This window comes from Gavia stellata, chromosome 5, assembly GCF_030936135.1.
Source record: "Gavia stellata isolate bGavSte3 chromosome 5, bGavSte3.hap2, whole genome shotgun sequence".
Lineage (NCBI taxonomy): Eukaryota > Metazoa > Chordata > Aves > Gaviiformes > Gaviidae > Gavia > Gavia stellata.
In genome coordinates, this window is record NC_082598.1 from 30,378,816 (window position 1) to 30,395,639 (window position 16,824).

Sequence of the window (16,824 nt, forward strand, 5' to 3'; positions counted from 1 at the left end):
GGAATGCAGCTTCTCTTTGGCACTTGACTGAAGTTTTAGAGACTTCAAATCTTCCCATACATATGTTAGGCACAACAAAGGGGAACTCATAAAACTCTGATCCAAAACACTGTTGATCATAGGAGAAAAGGCAAAATATGAAAATTGATGTTTAGAAATGAATGCACTGTATCCAGTAGAAGACACCACTGAAGTCACGAGGGAAGCACCATATAGTCGACAAGATGTGCAGTACATACTGAAAAACAGGAGAGCAAAAGTCTACAAGAAGCCTGGAACACTGCGGGCACCATGCCCAGGAGTATTAAAATAAGCACAGTGCAAATATGACTAAACATGCCCATTTCTACAGTAAGAGTCTTTTAACCATTAAACTATTTTAGACTCAAAGCAACAGCAGACCAGTCAGTCCACACCAGTATTTTGAAGCAGAAGCATCCACAGAGAATAATACCAGAATAACCAACAGCAGAATTACTCCACTGCCCTTGAGACTCCCCACTTAGGCCCATTCTCGGCAAAGGCTTTCAATTGTAAGCTCCTCACAACATCTTGATCTATGTTCATATGCTCCCTACCTCAAAGGTGACCTGGTCAACGACCTGCTCTCTATTACTAAATATTGAGAAAAGTGACAGCAGGAAGCAAGATCCCACCTGCCATTCAGATATGCCATTCAGATACGCCATTCAGATACTCAAGCAATAGTTCATTCACTTTAATGAATGTTTTTTACCAATTATTTTTTTCTAAAATGTGACACTGGCAGCAAGAGGTTAGGGCTTTTCTACTCTATGAGTGCTCACCTAAAAAAAGGCTTAGCATGCTACTTTTAAAGGCTAATCACAGAATCACAGACCAACAACATGTTCATGTCGTTTCAGCAAAAAGCTCAATGTTGATTTTAGATACATTTCTTCTTTTATGCCAGACAGGCCAGCTCCTCGCATTCACAAAGCAACTGCGGTTCACTGAACATGTTTCCAGGATTAATTTTGACTTCCCAGGGTCAACTTTACACTGATCAATGAAAGAAATTGTGGAAAAGATTACCTTATGAAAACACACAAATTTAGCCAACCTTTAACAACAACTTGTAGAGCTTTCATCAGACTCAGCACTATTCAAGGACAGCCTGTCAGCATTTGGCATATACGAACATGGGAGATGGAACAAATCTACAGGAAATCCTTGTGCTTACTCACGTACCCTCAGCACCACAAAGGAGTCAAGCTGCTTTTATATGTTTCTCCCAGTTCCTGCATTCACAGCCATCCAATTTCTCACCACACAAGCAGAATCTTACCTGTTATTTTCTGCAACACAGGAGATGGCTCTGGCTCATCACAAATGGCCTTGACTAGGGCCTTTTTTACCTCTTCTTCAGCTGTGTCCAGCTCTTTTCCACTTTTGATTTCTCCAACCACAGAATACATGTATACGAGCAAAACAAGGAAGTCCTCGCAGGTATAATCATCTTTCATCCTCTCATTGTAAGACTTGATCATTGGCAATAACTGCTTCAAAACACTGGGCATTTCTGAGTCACCAATAGTCTGAAAAACAGAAGGAAGATCATGTCAGATTGACCCCATAATGCTTATCCAACATCACACGTACTCCTGCCTGCATCTGCAAGTTATTATTTCTCATAATAGCAGTACTTATTTAATGAAACATTGTTCAATATTTGTATTTTCATTTGTCAGCACATCATCCTGTGACTTATTTGCTGCTCAGCTAGCAAATTTATTAGCTTCCTACAGGTTTTTTCCTAGGCACTGGTGATTGCAGCCTCTTAGAACTTGAAAAGCCTGATGATTAGATCTTCTCCATGTACCAATACGGTGAGAGGATGGGAGCATCAGTCTTTGCAGTATGGTAAAAATGATACAAAACACAAGGTCAACTACTTCCTCTAAATTCTGGTCCTCCTCCTTGGGCCTGATTTTGTACTTGAACAGGGAGTTCAAAGCCCAGCTCCCATTGACTTCAATTGCTATTGCGAGCTCTCAGCACATCTGCAAACCTGACCCTATGCTTTCAGGTCAGAAACCCAGAAAATTAGAAACAGAGGGAACCACCTGTGAAGTGTGTGGTTTAAGTGACCGGCGTGGTTTCCTAGAGAAGCTGTATAACAGGAGCAAGGACAGGGCAGCAATCACCTGCCTGGCATGTGCCTGACCCTCTTTTCCCTCAGCCTCCTTCACAGCACACTCGCCAGCTTCTCAAGCCATGTAACAGGGGTCTTCCACACCGAAAAAGCCTTCTTTGCTAGGCAGGACAGGCTCATTCCCACAGCACATCCATGCTGCGAGGTGAGTAAGGCAAAGGCCACGTGGAAGGGGGAAAACTACATGACCGCAGGGCTGAAAAATGATCATAATGTGTATATGAGGCGAGGAAGGCTGGCAGAGAAAAGGAGGGGAAAACTGAGAGTATGCTGGGATGTCCTAGGTCCTCAGTAGTTGAAACCGCACTTGCGTCTTCTCACCTCTGTGGGAGAGGTGTCCACACGACCTTCGTGTGGCTGTAAAAAGGAGACTTCAGACATGAATCCCCTGAAGTGCCGTGCTGACATCCACATCACGTTAACACCGGGGCTGGGGTTTAGATTCACCATGCGTGTCTCTGCCACTCAGGACAGCAGAGTGACTAATCATAGCGGCAAACTGCCACCCTCGCTGCGCACACACGCCTGCACGTGGAATCTCCACACACCACTTTTCTGCTGTGGGTTAGTTTGCTGCTCAGCAGTGGGATCAGGTGAAAAGAAGGCCAGTGCAAGGCAAGGAGGAGGAGCACGCTGCTCCTGCACAGGGAGGGAGGTGTGGGAGGAAAGAAGCAAGGCCTTCCCCACTTGACAGTGGTGATCAGTCGGATCCAAGAGGTTTCCTGCAATGCCACCCTCAGTACCCTGCCCCTTGCCTTGTGATCACCAAACAGCTCCCTGTGAAAACCTGTGGGTCAGTTCATAGTGCACAGCAAAACACTGAATCTCCTATAAACCAATGAGTCAAGTCTGCAAACATTTATTCTTGGTTGTTACTACAGTAACTTAAAACAGACTAGTCATGGTAAATAGGCATCACAGTCAATAACTTTAAATAGATTCACAATAAGGAAATAAAATACAAAGCAAACAAACCAGAAGGAGACCCAGGTTTATACAATAACAAAATCATACAATTAGGTTTATCACTGCTTTTAACTGCATTAATTTAGTTCTGAGCTCTTCTGACAACCAAGCAGTTTTTTTCCCCTTTTTTTGAAGGGATTTCAAAGTCTAACTTTAGGAACATGGAAACTCAAGTTACATCTCCTGGTGTACTCCATACAACACTTCAGGGGGTCCTGGTTTCAGTTGTATTTTGTTTTACTTGTTCTTTGACAATCTCAGAAACACTAACAAGCATCTCATGAACTGTAATTTTTATACCTACACCTATCCATGACAGATCACAATCATAAAGCAAGCATGAATTAATCAAGCTCTCAAGAAACTTTTTTCCAGCCTGTGCTATAGGAAACAACACTTCTGCAGACTTTGGGGCCCACCCTGCTCCTGACATACCAGTTTTGCCATGGACTCATCTTTCAAGGGACTTTAATGTGGTCACATGTTATGTTGCTATTTGAATACATACCTTAGAGAAGTATTTTCTAACTACCCACATGCTAAACCTAACAGTAAGTGCACACTGTGGACTTGAAGCAGTAAATTACAAAGCTACAGTGGTCAAAAGCATTTGGGAACCAAAAAGGAACATTTAGAAATCTGGCTGGCACCCTGTGTGTGTTTGGGCAGGGAGCGTTAAATCACATGCACAGCAAGTCCGGGCACTGCTCCGCTTGGGAAGCAAGTCTATGGTGTTTGGCGCCAGTCTGGCATATGCTGGCAGCCGGGCCACCCTCAAAACAGGCAGTTGATTCCCAAATTTCAACAGAGCCCTGCCTCAGTTCAGTATTATCTGCTCTCTTCTTCAAAAGTGACACAAACAAATTCTCATCTGTATGCCAGTACAATAAATATCAGATCATCCAGATCCTAAAATGGAAAAAGAAAACTTCAAGGAATTCAGAGGTATGGAGCTACCAGGAAGAAGCCACCTGCAATGAGCAAAAGCCTAATCATTCCTAAAGAACTGAAGATTAACCTACATGTGGAGTTATTCTGGAACAGATGTCAAACTTCAGTCTATATTAATCTGAATTCACTTTTAAGGAGAGGAAAGCCCTATGCCACATACTACTGAACATCATCTATCATCTACTGGCACATCATCTATTCACCCCTCCCCTCCCAACACACAAACTCTCTACTTCAACCCATCTCTAAATATCTCATAGCATGCTCCTACAAAACCAAAGATGAGTTCTTGAAAAAGCTCTATTTTGCATGCACAAATTAACCAAATGCATGGAGCACTGAGGATGCACGTGGTCGTATAAAAGAATAGGGTCAACAGCTCCTGTTTGAGGATAGTAGCTCCTGAAAGTACATGTGTACAGCACCTCTGGCAAACTTTCAAACATACATGATAAAAAAAGGGTCAAAACTTTCAGGATGATTTACTGAAGGGCGGGCTAAAACTCAACAACTTAAAGCAACAATTGCCACCTCTTATCTTCAAAGTAAAAATGAAAGAGGAAAAAAAAAAATTAAAGACCTATAATAAACCGTTAGCTTCAGAACGCATGTAGGGTCTTTCTGGGGTATGAACTTCTCTGGAATGTTTTCCCCTTATCTCTTGGGAATGGCACTACAGAGGACTTCAAATGCAACTGCCAAGTTTCAGAGGCTACGTTGTCCAAACAGGCCAGTTGGACTGGAGCGTGCATGAAAAAAAAAAAGGGACTCGCAGCCTCACTGCAGAGCACAGCTCCGCAGGGAGCTGGGAAATTTGCCTCAGACAAAATCCACTGGCAGATTGTCATTATCTGGCCACTTCCGATGATTTAGGGCCTCCCTGTACCGCCTAACAATCAATCAATTACCCTGATTGAACAACCCTAAAACACAAGTTTTAGAAATGTAACTACCCATGACCCAAATTTCCTGCTGGTTATGTTGGCCTCAGGTTAGCCCCATTTGTCTATCATCAAGGGAGCCAATAAAAATAATAGAAACAGGTCAATTCTGAGCTTTCTGAAGGCTGTATAAAAACATTAACGCTACTTAATGCCGAGCCAGCTAGGGCCCAAGCTCTAACACCTTCTGCTCAGTTGCGTTGTTTGGACATTTTAATGCTATAATCATATATTCTTCAGAATCCAGGGAGAGTTTGTGATAGACTTTTGTTGTTTTCCATCTCTTTCCTCCACCCTCCTTAGTTATTTATTTTTGTAACTTAAGCTGTGTAATAATTTACTGCCCCCAAGGGTAAATGAACTGACGTCAATTTGCTGATTTTTGCAAAAGGCCTGAGTTTTGGCAGATGGGAGGATAGTGAAGAAAGTACAAAAATCATTTTTTCAGTTTTTAAACACTGAACATGATATTGTGCTTCAAAAGTGACATTTAAAATGTGATTTAAGGGATCTACAGGAATTAAAAGGAAGTGTAATAAACCCAAGAAAAAATGTTTTGCATTTCTGTGAAAGGCATTATTTTCAGTATTAAATAAACCTGTAAGAATCTAAAGCCGTATGTATCATTAGACATCTTTTACACAATAGAAAACAGTGTGCTGGAGAGGAAGAGAAGAGGAGGGTCAGAGTTTACTTGAATTAACACGTGTCCCTGACAAAATTGAGGAGAGAACCGAGTACTCTAATCCCTGCGCTTCCAGCCCACTGTCCTCAACACATCATTAAAAATATTAAAGCAAAAATCAACTTCAAGCAAGTGGAATTTATTTTCTTTTAAAATCCAGGAGGAAGGAGGAGATAAATCTTAAGTGACTACTTCACTATGTAAATATTCTAGAGGCTTTCCATTTAGGAAGCAAAACACGTTTAATTCCTTCAGAGGTCGCATAAGTTAACAGAACTTTTTGGAATGGGAACCACACAGCTTTACAACAGTGAGGAATTTTATTGGGGAAAAACAGAACTAAAAAACAACCCCAAAACCCAGCTGCAGGTAAAACCAGCAGAAGGATCAGTGGAAACTCACAAGCCCTTGGGTCATTTGCTGCCCTGTGCTCCTGGACCATCCTATTTAATAGAAGCTCCTTTTATTGATAACCTAGGTGGGAAAAGAAGGTTCTTGAGTTGTGGGATAAGCAGCTTTCCAATGTTGCTCTATCTGATTTGTCTTGTTTTACCCGAGTTTGACATTTCGTGTTTCATGATTTTGCCACAAGCTTCCCCGCTATCCAGATGAAGGCAGAATATCCAAGCTGCTAAAAGTGACAATGGCACCAAGGGAGGACCTCATGGGTATGCAAAACCAGCTCAGATCCTTCGACAGCAACAGATCTCTGCTACAGTAATCATCTTACCAAAAATGAGAGACGCTGCCAAGCTAAGGAGGAGTCTTAGCTACCTGCAGTGCTCAGCTGCCCATAAATCAAATGCTGCAGTTCTGTTACTCGCTGTTTTACACTGTTTGGTGATCTGAGATTTGGGGTTGATTGCACGTAATCTCCATATGGGGGAGAAGATGTCTGCACTCCCTACTCCCAGCAAAACAATCATTTCATGTATTTTGTTTTTGTAAAACGGCCTATGGGTGACTAGTGATCTGACACAATAAATAAGTATGATCTTACCATGTAAAATATGTTTTTCCATATGAAGCTCTAGAAATAATTATAATTCCTGACTTAGGTAGGTTTTGATAAAAATGTATCTTCTCTTTGTCTCCTCTTTAAATATTTGTGGGGTATGACTGAAGAACAACCAACCCAAAACAGAATACAAAAAATGGTACTACACTCTCACCATTAGGAAACCCCTCGATCTGTCAGCATCAAAATATATAGCATCCAATTATTCAGGCAGACTATTTAAGAAGAGGATGAAATCATTTTGATAACTGAAGTCCATCGTCTGTACACTTCCTTTTGCAGGAAGTGAGTTTGGATGCCAGAAAACTTTTAGTCTCAAACTTAAGTTTCCAGCTGGGGAGGGTTGACAAACCCCTCCTCGCCTTGCCGGGGGAGAAGCCTTAGGAGAAAGCATCCAGCGAACTCACCCAGCTTGAGAGTGGAGGTGTGAGATGCTGGCAGTAAATGGCCGCTTACAGTAAAAAAAGCGTGTCGTTAAAGATAAGGAAAAAGATCACATTCTTGTTTGTTGGGGACCAAATCAGGTTTATGACTTGCCCTTGTCAATACCAAAAGACTTGCATCTTCCTCTCTTTAATGGCAGCATCTGTCTGTTCACTCGATAGATGATACAGAAATACACCAAGAATACGCGTATAAAGAAAACAGCAGAGAAAGATGAGAACTAAACTGGTAGTGAGAGACACAGGAAACGGTAAAAGCATCTAGGACCTCTCTCCTCTGTCATTACTCTTAATGACTCCTCTGTCTTTAATGAAATATCCCCTTTTCTGCATTTATCACCCACTCTGACCATTGCCCCAGGAACTGTATTCTCAAAACTGCAGAGACAATTTCCAGGCAGCCCTTGTAGATAGTCTTAAAATTCTACTGTAAACAAATAAAAAGCAAATAAAAGAACATGAGTAAGCTTTTTAAAACCTATTTTTAACCTGGTTCATGCTGTCAGAGACACAGATTCATATTTGTCCTATGTGCATGCTCTCCCAATTGGCCTTCATTCTTGCCTTCTGCCGACCACAGCAGCCTCTTCTGCGCCTGCTGAAGTGTTTCTGTGACTGTGTGTTAAAAAAAATCATTTTACCCAGACTGGTTCCCTGCTCGGGTTTACTGCTTGGCCACAGAAACACTTACATTAGCCATGAAGGCCAAGGATTGGACTGCTTCCTTATGCAACAGCACTGGCTTGAAGCCTACATGAACTAGAGTTTAAGGTTGCCAAAAGATATAAAAGAAAATTACATAAACAATCACCTGCTCTTTGGATGACTTCTTCAATACACTGTCATATGGCCAGATTCTTAATTGGTGTCTATCACTCAACACTACAAACATCAACAGTCCTTTGCCAATTTATACCTGCTGAATATCTATCCACGATGTTAGCACTTACTGCAAAACACAAGTCCAAGGCAAGAAAAATTAACTTACAACATAAAGCTTCTAGAAAGCATGACATTTGTAAGCTTTTCTGGTCAGAGATTACTTTTTTTTAACATGTGTCTTGCATAATTCCAAAAACAAACCATCGACACTTAACGGCTATTATGTGATAACAACAAAAAATATTTAAAACAAGCTGTTCAAGCCCTATCATTTGAAAAAACAAAACAAAAGCAAAGCCCAGGACAGTTCTTTCAGCCAATAACTCCCTAGCCCATGATCATGACCTAAGCAATTGGATTCCACCTACATCCCATAGCCGAAGAAGTATATTCCAGTATTTTTCTTTAACCTAACTTCCTTAGGACATAAAAAGAAATTATATTTTGAACAGCATAATTAAGATTTCCTCTTACCATCTTCCTCCTGTCTTTACTGAGCACCACAGTTATTTGACAGCAATTTCCCCATTTTCAATCATCTTGCAAACTCTTATTTTTGTTTCTTGTGTTAACAAAAGGCAGATTCAGTTACTATTTTAGAACTGCAAGACTTATACATACATTCTGAGAAAATTTAAATGCCATCACAAAAGCTTCTAATAAACTCACTGATACCTACTCTTCCACAGTAAAGAAATCACCTCATCCGAGTGAGTTATGCTGTCTGGCTACATATCATTGCATCATGCAGCCCAGTTTTTCCCTCTCTCTTTGGAAACCATCTAAGTGTACAGCTGTGTTAAGATATTTTAATGGGTTCATGGGGGCTCAGCAGCAACAGGATACTGAAAAAAGGATATTTAATAAGTCTGGATTTTATTAGACAAAGCTCTGCAAGGATAAGGACAATTTTACTTAAATCACCACATGTCTGACATAAGAGACTCACTCATCAGCAAGTTAAAAAGGGAGTACTTCCAACCTACTCAGTCAAAAGCTTTTAGCTGTGATGGATTCTACAGACATGCTCAGTAAAAACATGAATCAGCACAGCAAAAACAGTGTCAGAAGAATGAAAAAGCAGTATGGGCACAGTCAAGATAAAACATGTTTCAGAGAAAGATCTTGTGTGTGGTTTTTTGAGGTTGGTTGTTCGTTTTTATAAGCCTTGGAATATTGGGAAAACTGCCAGAAGGTGGTGGGGGTTCAATACTGAGAAAAGAGCACGGGGATAACATAGTATCTGAGGAGGTTAAAACTCACATTGGTTTTGAGGAGAACAATGGGAAAGCATTCAGTCACTACAAAGCAAAGTATAAGAATCCACAGGGACAGAAAACAAATAAAAGGGGTATAAATCAAGCAAAATATAGTACAACCAAATCATTCATTCAATAGTGCAGACCATGACTGCAGAAGGAGGGGATTCTATCCCAGGAGATGGTTGCTGGAAAAAGATTTGAGACATGCTCTGGACAAAGAAAAGGACCCGAATCCCTCCTTAGATCACTAGCTATAACCCTTCAGGTTTGAAAAACAGATGCCCAACAGGGGAAAAAAGGTCTACAAAATCATGAGTGGACTAGAGAAGGCAGGTAGGGATGGACTGATTGCTCAATCTCTGTCCCAACGCAAGAAGTAAGGGGCAATAAACAAAGCTGGTAAGAGCCAGTTTAAAAAGCAAATTAAGTGCAGGTAGTTCTTCATGCAATTTGCTCAGACGTGGAACTCCTTGCCAAAGGCTGTTGTGCTGCTAAATTCTTAGTTGGGTTCACAAAGATGATGGGAAAACTCACGGCGGGAAAAATTTCTGTCAAATTTCTGTAAATACACAGAAACCACATCTGTTCCAGAACTCAAAATGGTCAGAGCTGGGAGAGTATCACATAACCTTGTCCTCTTCTCTTAATCTTCTGTAGGCAGCTGCTTTTAAATATGGTTAGAAAAAGCAATCTAGCTCAGCTACATCCAGAATGGACATATTTACCTCAAAGCCACAGCAAAAGGACCAATATAACTACAAAATACAGTAGGGGGGAAAAAAGTAGGGGAGCAGGTTTATTACAGTATGTGGCACTGTCAGGATTAATTCCAATATATTGTGCCCTGTTCCAGTCTCCACATTTCTATGAAGCTGTGGAAAACTAGAAATAATGTTGGAGAGAGTTACAAAACAACTAAAAGAGTAAATTTCTTCACAATGAGAGACAGTCGGCTTCCCAAAAGGAAGAATAACAGTTTATGTACGTCTCTTCAGGCAGAAGAAAATTTCGGAGTATGAGACAGCTCTTGAATCTAGTCAAGAAAGGCACAGGACAAACAAGGGAAGTTGAAACTATGAGTTTTCAAGTTAGTGGAGATCCTCTCAGTGGCGTGCATATTTCAGAAAAGACTTTGGAGGGTGAAAGGACAGAAGACAAGCAAAAAGCACAAACTCAGTGGTCTCACACAATAAAACACTATGCATAAATTGCACCTGGTGAATAAACCCTTTGGCACAGCGCTTAACTGCAGTGAAAAGAATTGTGAACTGCGAGGGAAAAATAATTTAGAAATAGCAGAAAGGATAAAGGTAATACATACTGAAATACTGGACATGCTGTGAGGGCTGGCATATAGCAGCAAGTTATAAAAGGAGACTGTTTGACAGTCAAAATAACCCCATCTTGTGCCTTTTCCTCCACATCCTTGCCTTCTGAGGCACCTCTTCTCTCTCAGCCCTTTGTATCATCCCTCACTCCTACGCCAGTCTAACGTCAGATGTCCCAGAAACTCCTCAGAGTTGCAGGGAAACCTCCAGACTTTTGGTGATGGGTCAGTCCATGGTGGCCACTGGTATCAGAAATTAAGAAATTAGATGGCCTGGGACAAGAGCAAAATGGGAAAACAAGTCTATTCCTAATGAGTGAAAAACAAAAGGATTTTGGAGCCTACATGACTGTTTGGGTCCATTTGAAAGAAATCTGTTTTCTTATTGCGGTTGGCTTTTTTGTGTGTAAGTGTGTCACCTCACCATCAAACTTTTTTAAACAAATCCAGTCAACTTCTGCCCCTAGAAGTCTGATAATAACAGACAATCAGGATATCTGTCATACGTTGCCACAAGCATCAATGCCAGTATGCGCTGAAGCATCATACAAATCGTGTTTCCAACCAAGTTATGACTAAACATACACCTGAAAACTTTTAGCGATGCTTAGAGATTATACTATTACATAACATACGCTAAATAAGGGTACTATTTGGCTAAAACATACCCCCTTTCACAGTATCCCTGGGATCCAACTTTTTGTTGACAGTTTCAATGGAAATGGATGTATATCTGAGCAAAGCAGCATGCTCTCTCCCCATCCCTTTTCTTCTGTCCCTTTTCTTAAAAAAAAACCTAGGAAACTTGGTGAAAACCTATCACTAAGATAAACATACCTGACAAAAACTGTTGGAATTTACCAAAATACTAGGAATTGAAATTCCTATGAATCAAGAAACTTGAAAGCCATTTAAAATGTCACCTTGCATGAGATGGCCATATGAGACTAGATGCTGGATCACGTTACTGCATTTTACAGATACAAATTTAAACAGTAGCTAACTTTGAAATATTTAACATTGTCTTTAAAATATTTTATACCTCTGTATGCAGACAGACAAAGACATAATATATGACATAAACCACAAAGCAAGAATATATGGTCATGGGAGGTTTGCACAGGAGAAGATCCCACTGCTCTGCCCACAGTCCCGGCTGGAACCACAGGAAGGAGACAGAACGGCAACACAAAGACATGCAAAGGCAGACTATCAGTCCTCTGCAGAGCACCACGGCTCTTAAATAAGTACAGTAAATGTTATCACAATAGAGTACTGACATTTCTAGCCCTTGTACAAGGCTCGCCATGCTTTAAACAGGATTCAGGCTTTCATGGTGATTAAAGGCAGATGTCACATGCATGAATACGTTTGTAACTTATGAGCCCCTCATCCATTTTTGTGTGTGGAAGGAATCTTTCATTGACAGGACACCTTTGCTGGAGGGTGCTCACTGTGGCATGATTCGCACAAGGAAGAACATTTTCCTTCCCTTTTTCAGGTTGGGAAGAATAAAACAAGCTTAAGTGTACAACTGTACCTCACTTCATCCTATGAAATATATCAGGTTAAAACCTTAATTTTCCTGTCCAGTTTTCCACTGCCATTAAAAACTAACCAGGTTATCATCTTTTGGAGAGCAGTGGATGGCAGAAACAACAGTGACACTTCAAAGTGAAGGATGTATGTTTTTTCCCTATAAATGTGCAAGAACTGCAGCCACAGTAACTACTGATCACACATCAAATATAAAATATCAAGTGAAATACAGGCATAAGCAAAAGAGCAATTACTGTTCCACTGTGATAATGCTACGGAGAAAAACTTCTGAAATCCCATTCTTCTTTTAATCTTCTCATCCCATCCTGGAAATCTTTTCCTGCTCTAGAAGCTAACAGTTGTCTCTTCAAGCAAAGTTTAATTCGACTGCTGACAAGCTGTTCCTTCAGCTACTTAACCGAGCAGGAATCCTCAACGCTGGTATTCACAGACAGTGGCGAACAGACTGCACATCCCAAGTTGGGCATGTCTGTGCACGGGTATATGACCTTTTAGGACACCAGTTATTAAAAAGTATACCCAACACCTGCTTGTCAGTCATGATGCTCCATGCCCCTTGAACCACATGCCCTTCCCACGACGAGCACGCAGCAAGTCCTCTCCTCTTTCGGATCCTTTCAGCACTCCCATTGTCCACCATGGGACCGGGCTGTGTTGGGTGGCACTGGCAGTGGTTTCGCAGCTGGTTCCTTGCTGTGGATGGAGATGTCGGGCTGCTCTCCCACCATGAGCTGCAGGGGCCATGTGAGGGCATCCTGGCTGCCAGAGATTGCTTCTGCCACACCTCCTCCCCATCCGTTTGTGCAGCACAAGCTACAACTAGAAAAACAATCCCGGTTTTCTGTCCCCCTGGGATTTCCCTCCCACTCAGCCAAATAGCTGAGTCAGCATAACTACCCCTCATGATATCACATTTGTGGAAAGGGAGCTGAGTGGAGCACAGGACATCTGGTCCCAATATCTAAAAACACTTAAATCATGCACGTCATTCCAAACATTTAAGGACTTCAGAAGTTTTCAGTTACTTTCATATATATTTCCTAGTTGCTTCATGCAGAAAGGATTTCTTATGTTCAAGTTTCACTCTGAAGATCTGGGGAAATATATATTTCATGCCATTTTAAGTAGGAAAAAACCCCCCAGCCTTAAAGATAAGCCCAGACGTGTCCTAAGCTACTTTTATATTAACTATTCTTTTAAAATTATTCTAGGAGAATACCAAAATGTGCTGAGTTACAATGCCTGCAATTCAGACTTCAGTAACAGACAAAAAAAAGTTGCTTGTGCAATGTTAAAAAACAAACAAACCCTAACTTCAGTTGTAGCTACTAGACACTGAGGTATCAACGTATTTTTCTAGTTCCCCATCGTGCTTTTTGGTAGGAGAGAAAGGAGGCATGGCCCAGTGCTCAGGCACCAGACTGAGACTCCGGAGACCGACACTCACCTCCATATCCAACTGTGAGCCTCCTGCTTGTTCTCCGCCTGTAAGCAGCAGTAGCTTCCTCACACTACCAAGCGTTCATTCAGGTGCTTTGACAGTCTGATGCCGAGTCCCAGGTACGAGTAATAATGTTCAGTGCGGCAAATACTTCCCTTTGCAGCCCCCACATACACGGCAAGTCATGGTACGCTGACACCAATACAGCAGAGGCACACTCTGAGCCCGCTGTAGCCTATTTAGTTTGAGTATCAATAGCCACCAAGCTGTCACGGGATGGAGTTCAGTATTAACTGGTTTCTTTTTCAAACGCCAGTATGGGTATGTCTATCTACCTTGCAGTCTCTCTTGCACAAATCTCTTGCAAGAGAGAAAATACAGCACTTCGATATAATTTCTATTCTTCTTATCTGGCTCCCCACACCTCAGGGTTGGAGTGCTTCCAATCTCTACCGTACATGGCTTCTACTGCACTGTACACATACCACTATAACAGCAGAAAAATGCTCATTTCTTTTTTGGCAACTACTAGAAAATTCTTCACGCCCTCCACAGCACAGAAAGCTCCTGCTTTTCTAACAAGCCGTCTGTCAGTCCGCTTTCAGGACATGAGAATCAGACGTTTCGGGCATAAGTGATATTCCGTATGGAGACGCCACAACAAAAAAGACGACGTATGAGCAACCATAGTTTGAATGAGAGAATCCAGAGGATCTTGGTTATATGTTATGACTCACAAAATACTTTAAGTCATTTATCTGAGACTTGGATCCCATTTTGGAAGGCAGACTAGTATCACAAAGCTCTTTTAGACATTGTTTATTAGCATCAAAATGAAACATGAAAAGCATTTTCTGTTAAATCCAGGATCTGGACAACTCTTACAACATGTACCCTAAATAAACAAAGAAAAATGGTATTGCAACAGCTAGAAATAAAATTGTGTGTTAATACTAAAAGTAAAAATAGATTTTTTTACTGTACTAATGTATGTTTAATCCTTCTAAAAATAAATTTTCAAAATAACATCATCACAATTAAGTCGCCCCCAAATGTTACAATGCAAGTAGCTACTCCAGCCGTCAGCTGGGACCCTCACGTCCCAGTCTAGTTTCTTAAGTTTTCCTGGAGCAAACATTCCAACCTTCCCAGCAGACAGTTCTGCAGGCCCTAGCAAAGATCACAAAACCCACAAAATTTCTGTGCTACTGTTTAAGAATGGCAACATCCACCAGGGAAGGGGGGTGGGTGGAGATAAATCTAGACACAGTTGTTTTCTCTTTAAAATTTCACTTTTTTTTTAATAACCACTACAGAAAACCTAAACCAGCCTCAGGACAATCTTTTCTCCTGCCTCTAAATAATTTCCGTCCGCCACCTCAGCCATCGACACTTTTGTCAGATCCCAGCAAATTACCGGTTGGTGGTCTTGCTGTTCTACCCTGAGCCGTATTTTAATTAGTCAGAGCACTGAGAAAAGATTATTGTACAAATATTGGCGAATCTTCAAACAAGAGTACACGCTGTCCATTTCATTCACAACGAAAAAGCTCTTAAAGAGATTTCGATAAAGATTTGCCTCCTGCTTGCAGCCCACATTTGTAATGTTTATATAAGTGGGGGATATAAATCTTTTTCAAATGAACCCCACAGTTTTTAAACCAGCCTTGTTATAAACTGCCTGTTTCCGTTTTGCCTGCCTAAGCAAGCAATGCAGAGCCTGCTTGGGATAGACTGGAACTAATTTAATGTGCTCCAGGTTTAATCCCTATCCTCCTGGCTTTTACTGGCAGATTTTACACAGAGGACTACTGCTGACTTTAACAATGATTCATGTGATAAGTGGGTTTTGATTTGTTTTTCCACATCAGAAAACATGCAACAGAAATGCCACCAAAATTATTTTAATAAAACACAACCGAGTCAGAGCCAGATTAGAAAAAAAAAAAGTAATAAAGAAATTAAACTTTGACACAGAAGATGTTTCTCCGCATTTAAAGGCACTTTGAATTTATTAAGGTGACTTACTAGCTTGCTTTATGCAGAAGAAAAAAAGAAAAGCCTGTAGACCTCTCCATTTAGTTTGGAAGGAAGCCAACGCACACTGCTGTACACCCATATACTGGATCACAGGACGTGCACCCATTATCAGAAACGCCAAAGCGCGGGACAGAAACAAAACCGCCGGTTATCGCCCAGCCCGACGCGGCACCACGCGTTACGTTCCCGCAGGATTTGGAACGAGCTCAGCCCCGAGGCTGCCCCTGCCGCCCGCTCGGGCCGGGGAGGGGCGGGCCGGGGGCGCGGGGGCCGGCGGCGGTGCCCGGGCGGGGGCCGGGGCGGCGGCGGGGCCCTGCAGGTGGCAGTGTTGGAGCGCCGGAGGGAGGAGAGCCGCCGGCGGGAAAGCGGATCGCGGCTGAACTTCAGCCTTCGGCAGGAATTCCCCGAACACCACGAAAGTTCAGCTGCATTACCGGGCGGAACACGCTTCTTTCTCTTTTTTTCTTAATTTTTTTTTAATTCGCTGGAGGAAAATATGTTCTGAACGCTGACAAAGGGACAGCATTTATAGAAGTAATAAATGTTTATTTTTACAAAATGTAGCTGAATTACTTATGCAGAGGCCATATAGGTACTATTTTGCAATCATCTTCTTGTGTACCGAATTCCTTGCTCATTTACATAAACCAGATGTTTCTCTGACAAACCAAATTCCTCAAAGAAAAAACAGAAGTCGCTATGCACTTCATGTCTGAAATGAAAGATGATGCGAATATACCGCACCAATGTTCCATTAGCTACTAAAGGCACATGTATACGCTAAGTGCAACAGTTTTCTTCTATTTAGCAGAACTTTTGTGAGGGCTTAGGTGATCCTTGGCAGAAGCGTTAGAAAAGGAAAATGAAGCTATTTCGATTATATTCCCTGCCTTCAATGGCTTTCGCTCCCCTTGGGGAAGCCAGCTAAATCTCTTTGCCAGATCTTGACACTCAAACCCGTCCACTGAGTGGACAAATACTCCAAAAAACTCCAAAAATAGTGATCCCTATTCCTCATTCCTGCAGGATAACTGGCTCCTGGAATCTTTCTTCCCAGTACCCGATTCCTGGCGGATTATGAGAGGAACAAAAATGATTATTTAACTATTTTAGTCATTTAAAGCTCACAACCTTT

At 41.6% G+C, this 16,824-nt stretch overlaps 1 protein-coding gene across 1 annotated transcript in view; it reads right to left on the bottom strand.

Moving 5' to 3' along the window:
* The window catches only part of SCFD2 (sec1 family domain containing 2), a 202,016-nt gene that overhangs the window by 113,542 nt on the left and 71,650 nt on the right, over positions 1–16,824 (bottom strand). The window contains exon 5 of the mRNA XM_059817814.1: positions 1,307–1,556. Coding sequence (XP_059673797.1) covers positions 1,307–1,556 — 250 coding nt within the window. The remainder of the gene's footprint in view (positions 1–1,306; positions 1,557–16,824) is intronic.